This window comes from Podarcis tiliguerta (genome assembly GCF_965153285.1).
Source record: "Podarcis tiliguerta genome assembly, chromosome: 1".
NCBI lineage: Eukaryota > Metazoa > Chordata > Lepidosauria > Squamata > Lacertidae > Podarcis > Podarcis tiliguerta.
Genome location: NC_139534.1, coordinates 92,270,216 through 92,285,576, shown reverse-complemented (window position 1 = coordinate 92,285,576; position 15,361 = coordinate 92,270,216). Strand labels below are relative to the sequence as shown.

Here is a 15,361-nt window from a genome sequence, read left to right as displayed (position 1 = left end):
GGTGATTTAGAAAGGTGATGACACCTATTTCAGTCTGGATGGAAGTCTAGTTTTGGCACCAAAATGGCCTTTGTTGCAAGACCGCTCAGTAGCTTTTGCTAGCACTAGCCATAGTATCTTGTTGGACCAGCTCTGTGGTTTGGAAGCTGGAGGCAGGGAAATTGCAGTCCCACCTGCAGAGCTGATTTCAGAATGTAGCAGTTGGGAACTTCTACTTGGCGACATGACAGTTGTGCTGTGGAAGGTCACCAGGGGATTGGGAGCAAAGTGTCAACAAGATACCCAGCTCTATTTCTCATCATCAGAATCAATTGAGGCTGTGTAATGTTGGAATGGTTCCTCACATTATTAATGAGTTGGATAAAAAGAGCTGAGCCTTGTGGGTGACATGGGGTTCAGGAATTGAATAGACAGCCTATTCTTGAGGAGATCAGACTCTCCTAGAAAGAACAGATGCATAGTCTACTCCAGGCGTATTCCTTAATCCAGCAATGTCACTGGAGGCTAAAGTGAGTTCAGTGGTGCTGAGTGCCTTTTCCCAGTTACTGGAGAAAAAGCCACAGTTACCCGTTCTCTAGTAACTTCCTGTTTTGATTATTTTAATATGCTTTATTTGGAGTTGTCCTTGAAGATGGTCTAGAAGCTGCAACCATTGAAGATTGCAGCTGCCAGAATGTTCAGAACTGAAATAATGCAACACTGATTCTAAAAGGTCTGCCTTGGGTGCCTATAGTCAAGGTACTGGTGTTGACTGTGAAACCTTAAATAACTTGGGACCCAAATATATGAATGAATGCCTCATCCTATGTCAGCTTGTCATCATTTCCTTAGATCAAGGCAGGAAGCCCTTCTTGTTGTCCTGCTGTGGGAGAGTTAGATTATGTGGGGACACAGGATGAGTATGTGGACATTTTTGTCATGTTTGTGCCAGGTAAGGATCTTCTTGTCTGGGCTTTTGCTCAATATTCAGTATTAGTGTAGCATGGGTTTTTCTCATTTTAAGGATGTGCTATTTTTTTCCTTTCTCTTTTTAATTTCTAAATTGAATTGTTTTTAGTGTGTTGTATGTGCCTTGCTCTGGGAACATTTGATGAAGGGTATGCTATAAAAGTACTCAGATTGATCAACATCTTCTGAGCCAAAGCAGTTGGAATACATGTGGGTGTGCAATCTCTTGCTAAACATTCAAGTAGCTCAGGCAGGTTTAGGTGGTGGGAGCCAAATTCTGCCTATTCCCTATATTCAGCAGCAGCATTGTAGAAACATTTCAAAACATTTAAGCACCAAGGAGAAATAATTCAGGGCTGTAGAACTGTGAGTGGCCCCGGGTACCAAGTGTGATTGTTGCACTCAGTACATGGCAAGTGCGTAACAGATAACCTTGAGCTGTCTTACAGCCCTTCTATGGTATTGTTGATTTGCTGCTGCAAAGGACAAAAAGTAAAGTGGCTCTTACATGCATTTGAGCCAAGGAAGAAAACAGTATGGCCCATGAAAAGACTGTGTTGGGTTTGGGCTGACTCATTAAAACCTATATTGAATGAGCTGCTGAAGGAAACATGCTGTACCAATTAATTGCCTTTACTCTGAATTTCCCTCTTCGACTTTAAAATTAGCAGTAGTGATAGAACTCCCGCTGGTGCCATCAACACCGCAGGACTCTGATGTTTATTCTACAGCCAGTTACCTGGGGCCAGTACCACAGTCCTGTCTCTTCTTTGTCTCTAGTGCAGTCTATTTTTCTAGTTTCACTTCGATGAATACACCCCTAAGCTTCTCTTTCTTTGGCCATGGTCAGTGAAGAATGGTTTCTTTGGTCATGGTCAGTTGATAATGGTTAAGTTACAGAAAGACTTATTCCTTTGGGAATTTGCCCCATGATTCATAGTGTAAGCTCAGGCAAAGCATGGGTTGGGGCTAGGAGCAGAACACATAATATGAGGCAATTAAAAAAAAAAAAAAATTCAAGGGCAGTGTATGGAAATAACACTTTGCCTCATTTGGAACTGATTGTTAAATTGAGAACAGCACAAAAGCAGATTTACTGTAGACTTTTCTTACTGCTTTCTCAACAGTAATAATAAATATTTTGAATAAATAATAATAATTAACCTTTTCCCCCAACAGGACTGAAAGCGGATAAATTTTAAAATGACAAATGCTAAAAACATAGAAAAAGCCCTTGTTAAAAACAAGCATTGAAATAAAACTATTATTATTATTATTAAAATAAATAAATGAAACAAGCCTATGCATTTGGTAAAAGCTACAAAAGAGTTTTCTAAAGCTTATGTTTTAAGCAATATGCTGCTGCACTGAATTCAAAGTAATTGCACCATCCCAGTTGTGAATACAGAGGCAGAAAGCAGGATGTTAGTGACTATTTGGAAATGATATTCTGTTAAAACATATTTGCATGCCACCTATTCAGTAAGTTGGTATTAAAAAATTACTTGCGTAATACGATTAAAAGAAGTTTAAAACTAGTCTTTACAAAAGTGAATGTGGGTTGAGAAGAGAAAGTGCACGGGGAACAAAACTTAGGAAGGTCTGGATGAAAACACAGTTGAAAATTAACTGTGCCATGCTGTTGAGTGCTCAGTAGCAAAGACCCAATATGTACAGTGTATTGTTATAACAATAACAGTTAATTACTGGAGAATTAGTGCATGAAGAAAGATACGAGGCCCACTATCCTCAGGACATGAACCCCTAGATCATCTAACTAGGTTTAGTTGACCTGAGGGGAGTGAAAGCCTTTGTAATTGAATGCGTACATACAGTTGTAAGAGTTACTGTTAGTTATTTGTTAACACAGTTAACTTACAGTCTGCTGTAGCTTAGCAGTGTTTCTGACTGTCAGCTGTTCTTACTCTATTGTGATTTAATGTGGTCCAGCAATCTCTCAAATGCGAGGTGACAGTTGCTTGTTGGTTCATTGTGAATAATAGGTTTTTTTTAAAGGAGACATATTTTGTGTATGTGTGCAAATTAGTGCTTAGAGTATTCTCAAGATTATCCACCTTTAGAGATTGTATGTTAAAGTTTCCTTAAATAAATAATGAAAAAGAAAACATTTAAATGAGGATGTGACCTAAATGTAGATATATCTGTTAGGCAAAGTTTGTTAGCGCTCACCTTGGTGCTAGTGTTTTGTTGATAGTCTGAATTGTAGATATTAATTTTTGTATGGTATGAATTTGTCTTAAAGAAAAAAGGCGATATATTGCTTGTTCGGTTTTTTATTGTTTGTTTTTACTACTTCACAATTGTTTTTCCCCCCTTTCTCGTCTAGTCCAATAGCAAGTCCCTGTCAGAGTCGCTCTCATGTGGCATCCCCTTTGAACTCAAATGGAGGCATCAATGTTGTTGTTAAAGAGGAACCCGCAGATGACTATGATTATGGGCCAAGTGTATGTATGGAAGAAGTAGATGTGAAGCAGGAAGAAGCGCGTAACATGGCAGAAGAATATTCAAATAGAGTTGACTCCATCCTGGAGAAGCGGCGAAAGAATCACAGGGAAGTAGGCAAGAAGGAAATGGAATTTGAATCCCGTAAGCGACCACAGACCAACCAGCTGGGTGTTGCCAAAGCAAAGATGTTGAAACTGGATAGTGGAAAGTTGCCTGTAGTCTATCTAGCACCCTGTTCAGTTACCAAGAATACAGTAAAGGTCTCTGCTCTTTCACAGGCCATATTGTCTCTTTCTAAGAGCGCAGAATCACCTTTGAGTCATCCATTGGATTATTTGCCTACTTGTTTTGAAAATAACAGTGTCTCCAGCCCCTTTACAGCTTTGGAAACAGAGGAAATGCTAACTAGAAAACAGGTATCTGAAAATAATGTGCCACACAAATCGCCTACGGCAAGAGATGTGCGATGGAAAAATACTGAAACCTGTAACAGTCTTACCATAACAAAGAAAGTATCTAGCTGTGGTCTCAAGGCCACTGCATACCGTGGCCCTTCTTTAGCTAACTTAGTGGGAGGGAAGACAAATGCATTCAAGAACCATATTTCCCGCAAGAGTATTGTTGGTAACCAAAAGGTTAGGTTGCCTGGCCCACGTAAAAGAGGAAGACCACGGAAAATAAGGTTTTCTGTAGTTGGAAGACCACCTAAATATAATAGAAAGTCAATTACTACAAGTAATTATGCCTCCTTTGGACCTGGCAATATCCATTTGGATGTTAAACCCGACCTTGAGGATGTGGACGGAGTACTCTTTGTATCATTTGCATCCAAGGTAATTCTATTTCTGAAATTTAAAGTTGTTAAAAGTACTAAGTCACATTATAAAAGCCATTAAGTTAAAAATCTGCAGATGTATTTCTTAATTGACATTGAACCATGGGATCTTGGAGTTTGCTTAAGCTTTGCATTGTGGCTTTCTATATTATAAAACTCTTGATTATTAGCTCCAAATGTAATGATTTGGACTCCGAGGCTTGGGGTGGTATGCAACACTGTTTATCAAGGGGTGGTATATGAGTGGAGTTTTCACCCAGCAGGACTTCATCTTCGTCACCTCTACAGTCCCCAAAAATCTGCTTCAGAGGGTTCCCCAAACCTTTGGAGCAGATAGAAAGTTTAGAGGGGTCTTCAGGGTGGAAGAGAGGAAGAATAGATCCACATGTGGGGTGACATACATTTTGCCAGAGGCAATCTGGTACACATATGGAAACCTCCATGGACTGCTAGTAGGGGACCAAAATGTGGTGTTTGGGGAACATTTGGGGGGCGGTGGTGGTATGTAGATCTACAACATTCTAAGACACCCCATTCAACCAACATTACCCAAAACCAATCCTGAAACAACAGCCCTAGTGCTAGTATAGTGAATTTCCTTACAATTGTATTCATTGGAAAAAGGAAAATAAAGAAACAAAAGCAGGGGGCAAGTGTGGGGAATTGGGTCCCCTGCTCCTGACCTGACCACATGTAGCCAGCAGGGCTCTGGGTGTAGTAGTTGCTCTACCATCAATTTCCCCACCACCTGGAGCTTTTGATTGTCTCTGGAATAAACCTAGAATAGTGTTTTGTCAATGCACATGTTTTATTCTTTTTACATTTAGGAAGCCCTGGATATCCACAATGTTGATAGAGTGGAAGAAAAAGAAAAAAATCAGAATATTCAGACTTCTTCTCTGACTACATGTGAAAAAGAAGAATTGCAGAATATACATACTTCTTCACTGGATGCATGTATTAATCCAGGTAATAATGGGAGTATTAAAATGGCCTATTAAGGGCCAAATCAGGTGTGCAGTTTCCCAGCTGGTGCAGTCTACTTTAGAAACAAAACAAAAAACCTTACATGTTAGATGCAGAGAATCATTTAACTCTCAGCTAGTTTGGCCCTATGGATACTTACTTCTCTTTCTCCCTAAGTGGTCTAATGTTCAAGTTTGCCAAGCCGAGCAAATGCAGCAGAGCTGAAGGCTCATCCTGACTTCCTTATTTGCCACATTTCTGGGCACAGGTTTGGACTTTAAAGCTTCGTGTCCAAACATCTCTCTTTTAGTCCCAGCACTTTCGCTGGGAAAACCACGTTTTACCGCTGATTTAGAGCAAATAGCAATCAGGTTTTCCATGGCACAAAAGGAAGTCTGGATGAGCCCTGACCAGTTCTTTTTGGCATTTTGTCCCTGGCTGAATCTACACTGATCTGGAAAACGCTATTTAAAAAAAACCACACACATACTAAAAATTAGCTCCCAATGCAATTTCCCATAGGCAAAAGATCACTGCTCTACAGCGCCCTCTGGTGTCACATTTTTATACTGCATTTTTTACATTAATACTCAACAGTGTCCCTAAGTCCACTGTTTCTGCTGCAAGAGGTTTGCAAGTTTCATAGAAATGCTAAGCATGTGGTCCAGCCTCTGAGGTTCTCTCTCTCTCCAAGACTTTAAAATACTGAGCACTAAGTGAGGTGAGAGATGAGAAAAAATTGGCATTGACCCTGTACTGTTGAGAGACAGTGCAGTTGCCCTCATCCAGTTCCTTTCTCTCTCTTTTAGGAGTTGTTGGGGGAAGAGTATTGTGTGTGTTATGGGATTGGGGTAGAAAGTAAATGATGCTTAGTCAAGTGAATTAGAAATGGTAAAGATATTTAAGCAATTTAAATATGTATTTCACAGACAGTCAGAGAATACCACAGCTGGAATCAGAATTGTTGGAAGAGTTGAAATCTTATAAGTACAAGCAGGTGATACATCCTAGTCTTCGGGAAGGTAAGTGTAAGCACTGTGAAGTATGTACAAGCTTTGCATTTACGAATGCTGTATAGAATTTTTATATGGCATTTTCTTCTTGTAGTGGGACTAAAGCTGAACTTAGTGGACCCAACAATGAGCATTGATTTAAAATATTTGGGTGTGCAGCTACCACTAAGTTATTCTGATGAATACACATTGTGGAAAAACGTAAGGACCAATTCCAGTTCTTATGGTAAGTCACCATCTTTCTTAATACTACAATGAAGCTTCAAGTTTGAGTTACAGGATAGCTTTATGTCTTTAGAAGAAGCATTTCTGTTTTGGTAGAACAAATCAGGAACACTTCACTGTTATGTTAGCACTGAAATTTTGGCTTTGCCTAAAAGATCTGCTGTTCAATAGATGCATTTACGATTAATTGTTTGGTCCCATATGGCAGGGTAAACTGAGGCTAAATATTTATGTACAGTTCAGCACACCTTTACCATACTAATTTTAGTTGAGTTAGAAACACCTTACTCTGCATAGGATTGGGCAGTGCTTAAAGGTAATGGTTCTGAAGGCTCTTTATGTAAAAATATACTGCAAGAGCATAATCTGTTAAATTGTTACCTAGCAGCACATAAAACTAGCTTGACTGTCTTTCCCACCAGATACTGGGCTTCCCTTTGTTTCCAGGACTGGAAAGACGAATGACTTCACAAAGATAAAAGGATGGCGAGGGAAGTTACATAGTTCTTCAAAAAATGAAGGTAAGATTTAGGATGTGTTTCCTGCTACTTTCTCTGAGCCAAATGAAATGGGGAAATGAACTCTCCAGACACCTGCACCCCAGAGTCACTTAACATAATGGATTAGTTGGGTGTCTGGTTATTCCATCTACAAAACCCCTAAGTACACTGTTAATCAGTAGCTGTAATCTGGTAGAATTATTGTCTAAACCTACATATTTGCTGCTTTGTGTTTAGCCTTGATTTGGCTTAGAGCTCTGTATGAACTGGGCCAATGTATAGAGTTGATATGATTGTTTATATCAGCCCCTGAAGAAGGAAAGGATCCTCTCCAAATTACAATCACCAATAAAGTTTGACATTTATTGAGAAATAGTTTGCTTTTGTGTACAACGTGCCTCCCCCTTTTGTTTACTTCTGTTTCTGAGAGCTGGAAGACTTCCAGAAACAGCACTAAACCCCCCCCACAAACCACCTTTCTGTTTCTATAGTGGACAATGTTTCTTACCACAGCTACTCTGTACATCAGTTTCTAAAGCTTTTACCAATGTAATCTATGCAAACACATCATAATGAAGTTGACAATACTCAATTGAAAATTGATTTATGTGATTATTCAGGTAGCATTTTAGAAGGCTCCTTGAAGAATCGATCTGCCTTCTGCAGTGACAAGCTTGATGAATATTTGGAAAATGAAGGGAAGTTAATGGAAACGAGCATGGAATTCTCTCCTAGTACATCCAGTTGTCCTGTGGTTTACCAGCTTCCAACTAAAAGCACCAGTTATGTACGGACACTAGATAGTGTTCTGAAAAAGCAATCCAGTGTTACTACTACTAGCTCTTATACTTTCAAGCCTCTTTCTGTGCCTTCTGTCTCTAGAAAGAAGAGAGAGAAAATTAAGAATAAAAAGCAAGCAGGTTCTAGAGGCAAAGAAAAGTCACCCCAGAAGGCTACAATAGGTTTGCCTGTTGTAACAAAGCAGAAACGCAACTTGACAGCTTTGGAAGAGAAAGTCACTAAGTCTCAGCCAAGTAGTCAAGCAGTTAGTGAGATAGATGCTCTCATGGCATCAGGCACAGAAGAAAATGTACAGGGGAAACAGCGTCAGGCACAGCAGCAGCAACAGAGTAATCGCTTGCCAGGTTTATCAAAGACTCAGTTGAAGCTGATGGATTTGGAGGTTTGCGCATTGTGGGATGGTAAACCACGGACTTACATTACTGAAGAACGAGCAGACCTATCTCTGTCTACTTTACTCACTGCTCAGGTGAGTTACTCTGTTCATGAAAGTTTTAACGGTGACTTGCCTTCAACATATTTTCCATTTCTGAATAATGGTGTTAATAGACATACCTCTATGGTGAGGGATTTCTACAATTTAGGGGTAGCCAAAGAGATAGTCATCCCTGGGGTTATCATTCCCTGCACTCTTAAGGGTGACAAAATTACAAACATCTTAATACACAAGAGGGTCTGTTGGGATGGAGATAGGCTTCAAATACCTGAAATACTTGAGTTGTTGAGGGTCTTAAACACCAGTGAATTGGGTCCAGGAGCTGGCAACTACATGTTGGCCTCTGTCTGTCTCGAGACAGTGGGGTGTGCCTCTGGGAGCAAAGTCAAATCACTGCATTAGGCTTACCGAAGTGACTTTGCAGGGCACAAGCCTGAGCAGTGTGTATGGAGTTCCTAGACAGCCCAGACAACAAACCCCCCTCTTGGCTTCGCTGATGTGGTCCAAAGGAAAGCAGAGCAATACGTTTGGCACCAGCTTAGCTACAAACCCCCCTCTTGGCTTCGCTGATGTGGTCCAAAGGAAAGCAGAGCAATACGTTTGGCACCAGCTTAGCTACAGGAGTTGCCTGAAAGAGGCGTACGAGGTGCCATCCAACCATCTTAGGGACTCCACTCCAGATTTCTGTAGGGTTTAGTTCTTAGCCTTTTCTCCTTCCAAAGATATCCCATAAGGCAGTGCAGGTTTAGGATCAGAGTTTTCCTTCTCCTAAATGGGCTACCTTCCCAGGTTGATGAGCCTAACCCCTCTACAGCATGTGCAGAACCCACCTTGATCTTGGGACCCATTATTGGTCTCATCTGCTCTATTTGCCAGAGCCTGTCTTTGCATGTGAGCCCCTAATTCACCAAGGGTATGAGACCCATTGGCTACCGTCACCTGATTGGCCAATTGAAGCCATTCATGGGATGTGGCCACTGTCACATGCTGACAGGTTTTAGGACCCACAGGTGAGAGCTGAGTACAGGTGGACAAACTACCCCAGAAGGAGCATGATGTCCCCCACCAGGAGTACTATCCCTCCTCTTACACCCCATAACTGGAAACTAGTGAAGCTGTTTTAAAGCAGACTTACACTTGCATATATTGGTTTCTGGATTAATGACTATAATGATAAGATGCACTTCTGATTAAAAATACAGTCATATTTGTATTGGTCAAATTCACATCCCCATTCTATTGGCTACATTATTGCTGGAATTATGTATTGCAGATAGTCTATTTCAGCAAAAACAATGGCATCTTGCAGCACCTTAAAAGCTGTTGTTTTTGTTGCAATTGACTGAATACAGCTTCCCTCTGGATCTGAATTGTAGCTTATTATGATACATAATTCTGTATCATGTAATTCAGGAATCTACATTGTAGTAATTATGTATGCAGATACTTATCTGGAGATTTGAGAAGAGTTATGTACTGTATCTACATTTTTCAGGCTTCACTAAAAAACAAACCTATCCACCAAATAATCAAAAGGCGAGCACCACCATGCAACAATGACTTTTGCCGGCTTGGGTGCGTCTGTTCTAGCTTAGCTCTTGAGAAACGTCAGCCGACGCATTGCCGCAAGCCAGACTGTATGTTTGGCTGTGCTTGCCTAAAAAGAAAGGTAGTCCTAGTTAATAAAGGAAGTTCAAAGGAAAAGAAGATCCTGGAGGAGTCTCTGTGTGGAAGGAATAGATTGTATTGCGAAAATGAAGTGAAACAACAGGAAGAAGTGATGGAAAAAGAGGAGAAGAAAGAGAAACTGAAATTCAAAGATAAGAAGAAGAAGAAAAAGGTGGAATATAGTAAGTATAATCAATAGCAAGCAGCTACTTCTTTTTGTAGGTGTTTGTAATTATGTGTGTTTCTGAATTAAGTACCAAATGAGAATTTGGAAATAAAACTTGTCCATAAGACATTTAAAATATCAGTATACATGGGTTTCAGTTCATCTAAAGCTAATTGTAACTTAATTTTATTGAAACTAGTGGAGCATGTTAATCAGTAGACTCATTTGGCATTAATGGGACAGGTCTTACCTGGAAGTAAGACCTATTTAGCACAAGGGGGCTTGCATCTGCAATAACATTCATAGGACCAGGAGGTTTTGTGTGTACCTCTCTGTTTCTGCCCTAAACCTCCCTTTCATCCAGGGGCATATAAATTACTCAAGCTTGGAGCTCTTTCTCCATAATATAAAAAATAGGTCGTCTTTCTCATTGGATAATGCTTGTGTGATATTTTTATATTAGAGTAGGTGTTCTTCACCAGACAATAAATTATTAAATCTTTCTACTAGCTATATGTGGTACAGAGCCAGAAAAGCCTGTTAAGAACTTTCCACTGTGGGTTAAAGTAGATGGAGAAATGGATCCAGAACCAGTTTACATCCCAACACCATCAACTATTGAACCAACAAAATCTATGCCACCTGTCCCAGAGGTCTTAACATCCAATGGCAAACCTGCAGCTGGTGAAGGCAAGCCTGCCACCAGTGGAGTCAAATCAGCACGAGTTTATGCGCCTAGACCCAATCCAGTGGTAAGCAAAAGAAACGAGATTTTGAAGCTGAATCAGGAGTATTCCACATGTTTGTGGCAAAGGCAACACAAGGCATTTGTTCTTTAATTCTAATATGGGAGTGTACCGAACTGATAACATGGGGGAATGGAAAGTGAAGAATTAACAGTATCCTGCTAGCTAGGGATGATGAGAGTTGTAGCCCAAAAGCAACTGGAGACCCAAGTTTGGGAAACTCTGGATCTAGAGAGAGCCCTTTTTATCCAGCAGATAAAGTATGTGAAATATACTTAACTGTCTGTCCTATAAGTTAAATTCCTTGCCCAGAGGAAACATTTTCTCAGAAGCATTATATGGTTGTATCCACTTAGTACCCTTGTGCAAGGGGTTTTGAACAGATGGAGGCATCTGCTAATGGACAAAGGGAGGAAGGTTATACTTATTTCCTCCCTGCAGCCCCCCAGAACAGTTGTTGGGGGGCATTAGGAGCTACAGTGGGAGGAGGAATTGGCAGGAAATCACCTCCACCCTTTTGTTATTGGACATCTGCTGGAGCACCATCACTAAGAGGACCAGCTGGATTCTGCCATAATCTTTACCTAGCTGCTCCCTTTGGCATTTTGTCTAGGTTATTTGGTGATAAAAGTGGATAAAGCGAATGGTGGAACAGTGAGGCTTTTCCATTTATGTCCATTTATGTTGGTTTATAGATTCGAGAAGAGGATAAGGACCCTGTCTATTTATATTTTGAAAGCATGATGACTTGTGCTCGTGTTCGGATATATGATCGTAAAAAACAGGAGAAAAGGCAGCAACAGAAGTGCCCTTGGAATTCTGAAAAACACATTGAAAAGGTAAAATGTTGTGCCCTCATATTATTAATGCACTCTGAGTAAAAAATAATGACATCAGACAAACACCTTCATTATACTGTTTTAGACACCTACAGAAAACCTTTTCTGTTTAAAGTCTAACCAGACCCATGATCCGTTCTTAAATCTATAAATGTTTTACTGGGTTTATTATTTTAAAAGTTTTTAGATGCTTTGAATGTTTTCAATATGTGTAAATATTTTATCACAGATTTGGTTGTTGCCCTGAGCTCCTTGGGTAGGAAGGGCAATATATAGAGTTAAGAAATAAAAAAAAACTATGCTGTAGAACATGGGTAGGCAAACTAAGGCCCGGGGGCCAGATCTGGCCCAATCACCTTCTAAATCCAGCCCGCAGACAGTCCAGGCATCAGTGTGTTTTTACATGAGTAGAATGTGTCCTTTTATTTAAAATGCTTCTCTGGGTTATTTGTGGGGCATTGGAATTCGTTTTTTTCCCCTTTCCCCCCAAAATATAGTCTGGCCCCCCACAAGGTCTGAGGGACAGTGGACTGGCCCCCTGCTGGAAAAGTGTGCTGACCCCTGCTGTAGAACAATGAATAGAAGATAGGGTTTTCATTGCTATTGCAGAATGCTGGGAGAGGTTTAACATTTTTCTTCCCTCTATTTTCCTGAGGAAGGTGCATTCACTTCCCTGCCCACAAAATGGCTGGTATTGAGAGTAAAGGGAGATTACCCTCTGGAGCTATTATCAGCCACAAGGGGATGGGAGGGGTTGGGGTGGGTATTTTTAGAGTTTAGCTGGCAAGAAACATTATAACATTCTCTGCCCATACCCCCAGGCATCCATATATCGTCGTCATATGGCAAAAAATGGGGTCCAGCCATGCCTGGTATTCTGCTCTTTGTGAACTATTATATGATGAAAAACTTTGCACAACTGCCATATTTCTCATCATTTGTTTCCGGGGTTTGAACTCTGTATTTAAATATATATTATTATTGGAAATGTGATCCCCCCCCCCGTCTTATATTTTCCTCTTCTTTTAAATCTTTTTCCCAGGAGCATGATCCTGAGCCCCAACCACTTGATTTGGAAGATGATAAAGAGCCCAGAGGTAAAATTAAAAACATGAACTTTGTCCCCAGATTCCCAAATTCTGGAGTAGGTCTTTCAGGATAGGTGATGAGTGTGGGACTCGTAGACATTCTGAGGAGGGGGGTGACAATGAGATACATTAAGCCTTCCTTTTGGCCAGTTGACAATTGAACCTACCCCTGCTTTTTCAAATAAACAGACATGGCAGCCTTGCAGTGGGATAACAGAGGGCTGGAAAGTGTTCCAGTAAGGGAACTGGGTGGTTAACCCACCTCCCCCAATTTATCCATAATGTTATAAGGGGATGACCACATTCCCATTAACCTAGGAAGAAGAGAAGCAGGGAAGAGCTGCTGCTGTCTTTGAATGTTTCCCCATGTGCTGTGTTAGGCTATCACATTCTTTTCTAATGTCATTGTTAGATTATGACCATAGATTTTTTTCCCACAGCAGTGGAATGCTTACAATCAATTATGCTCAGGGTCTCTGCATTCTTATATAATTCATTTCCTGTACTTTAACACCTATTGGTGTTCCCAGGACAGCTTGTGGAACAAGCGTTTGTGGTGGAGGGGTATACCTAAGTGAGTTCAGAAGAGTAGTTCAAGTTCCCATTGTTTGAGAAAGATGGGCTTAGTCGTTTGTTTTGCCTATGTTAAAATGCTACTGGTTGTGCCACATCTCAGGAGATTGACCCAAGCACTCTTGATTACTTACAGTTATACACACAGAGACACACAGAAACATCCTTCCCTCGCTGCCCCCCACATATCCTTGAACTGTGGTGATGTCTCTTGCTTGCCAAGATTGGAAAGACATATGTAGAAATCTGTGACTTGCATAGCTAAAATGTAGCCTAGTGTGCAAAGGTTTTGAGTCACACCCATTGCTCAGCCCACTTTTGCCTCTGACATTGCTCATGACTGGAATGTGGCCCCTGCAAGATTCCATACAGAGGAATGTGGCCCCAGGACTGCAAAAGGTTCCCCAGCCCTTTGATACATTTTTGGCCATCCTACCTTTGAAACTGATAGTGTTGCAACTTGGTAAGAAATGATAATGTAACCACTGTACCTTTCTGGCAGATACAAATATTTCATTGAGAACAAGGGTTGGAGAACAGGGCCCACTACTTAGACATGGGGACTAATTAGGCATTGTTAATTAGGAAATGTTGCCCAAGTCTTTAATTTGCTTGGTTTCCTCTGCTGCTGCAACACTACAGAAACCTGTTTCCATTCTTTTTCAGATAAAACCTGGTGGTTTTCCTGTAGTGCTGGGGATCCATCAACTTCATATGTACATCATACTACACGAGGTGGAACAACCAAACTAATTGAGATTGTTTCTGATTGCAACTGGGAGGAAGATCGCAATGAGATCTTGAACCTCCTGTCACAGCATGTCAAGAGTAAGATGCCCAAGTCCCTTAAAGTAGGAAATTTTGTTATTGATCTAGAATCTGAAACCAAAACGTGGGATGAGAAGAACACTCCTGTCTATTCCTCCCGGGTGAAAATCTCCATGCTATCCAGTCAAAACAAGGATGAAAAGGCTCATATTTCTGTTTTGGAGGCTTCTGATAATAGATTGTCACCATGCAAAAAGACAGAAAAAATGACATACTTAACAGCTGGCATGTTACGGGAGAGGAGGAAGAAAGGATTACCTTTTTATGCTGGACTTTCTCCTGCTGGAAAGCTGATTGCTTACACATGCAAATCTGATTTGAATTCCTCATCTTTGATTCAGGTGGGTTGCGTTTTTTATGCTTTGATGATTTTTTAATGTGTTATTTTTAGGACACCAGCCAATTTTTTCCCTTGTGTATCTTTTGCTCATTGAGTGGAGAAATACAGCTAGCAGGGCATAGGCCTTTCCTGTGGGGCCAGGAGGGCAGTCTCCCAATCTTATAACTAGAGGAGAAAGAGGAGGCTCTAAGCCCCAATGCCCTGACTCCCTGGCCAGAAGGCAGCAACAGAACCCCAAGGCCAGCTGTCCAGAGTATCCTGTCATTCTGGCATATCCCCAGTGTGCAGTAGAAGGTTGGGTCCATGTTTGAGATAAGCACAGGTTTGAAAATATTTCAGTTCCGATTGTGGGATGTTGGAGAGGGTGAAACTGAGATATGCCATGGAATTGCACAGGATCCTCTGACAAATTCTTTCCTGCCCCAGTCTCTGGCAGCCCAGTGTTGCTCCTCGTGAAGCCTGCTGCTGCCCCGGTACCCAGAGCTAAGCCATCGCTTGACTTGGCATTAAGTCTGAACTGAGGCTTGAGGTTCATTTAGTTCCAGATAAACTACAAGCTGTAGACATAGTTTCTTCTTTGCCTTACTGCTCATAGTTTATCTCTGGGAGGCAACCTATGAGCCCAGGTTCAGACATAATGCTAATTTAAACCGTGACATAGCTCTGAATAGCAGTACCAGAGGTGGATGAAAGCAACCACAATGTTTCCTGTGAGTACCCATATGCTCAGTGCTTTCTCACTTAGCCATGGTTTGGCTTAGCATTATGTGCAAACCAGACCACTGTCTGAATTAAACCAATTATTATCTCCAGTGATACCAGGTGATCCACTGTTAGTCATAGGCAGAGTAAACCCATTCAGATCAATGGACTTAAATTATGTAAGCCCATTGATTTTAGTGGATGTAATCTGAGTATGACTT

The 15,361-nt window shown here is 40.9% G+C and overlaps 1 protein-coding gene across 5 annotated transcripts in view; it reads left to right on the top strand.

The window, feature by feature from the left end:
• MGA (MAX dimerization protein MGA) overlaps positions 1-15,361 on the top strand; it is a gene marked incomplete at its 5' end in the record, with an annotated part of 37,164 nt that overhangs the window by 4,992 nt on the left and 16,811 nt on the right. For all 5 annotated transcript variants that reach the window (XM_083449460.1, XM_083449458.1, XM_083449459.1 and 2 more), the window contains 11 exons: positions 3,296-4,247; positions 5,077-5,218; positions 6,145-6,237; positions 6,323-6,454; positions 6,876-6,974; positions 7,574-8,223; positions 9,686-10,040; positions 10,535-10,776; positions 11,466-11,609; positions 12,652-12,706; positions 13,937-14,439. In XM_083449460.1, the coding sequence (XP_083305586.1) occupies positions 3,296-4,247; positions 5,077-5,218; positions 6,145-6,237; positions 6,323-6,454; positions 6,876-6,974; positions 7,574-8,223; positions 9,686-10,040; positions 10,535-10,776; positions 11,466-11,609; positions 12,652-12,706; positions 13,937-14,439 (3,367 nt within the window). The remainder of the gene's footprint in view (positions 1-3,295; positions 4,248-5,076; positions 5,219-6,144; positions 6,238-6,322; positions 6,455-6,875; positions 6,975-7,573; positions 8,224-9,685; positions 10,041-10,534; positions 10,777-11,465; positions 11,610-12,651; positions 12,707-13,936; positions 14,440-15,361) is intronic.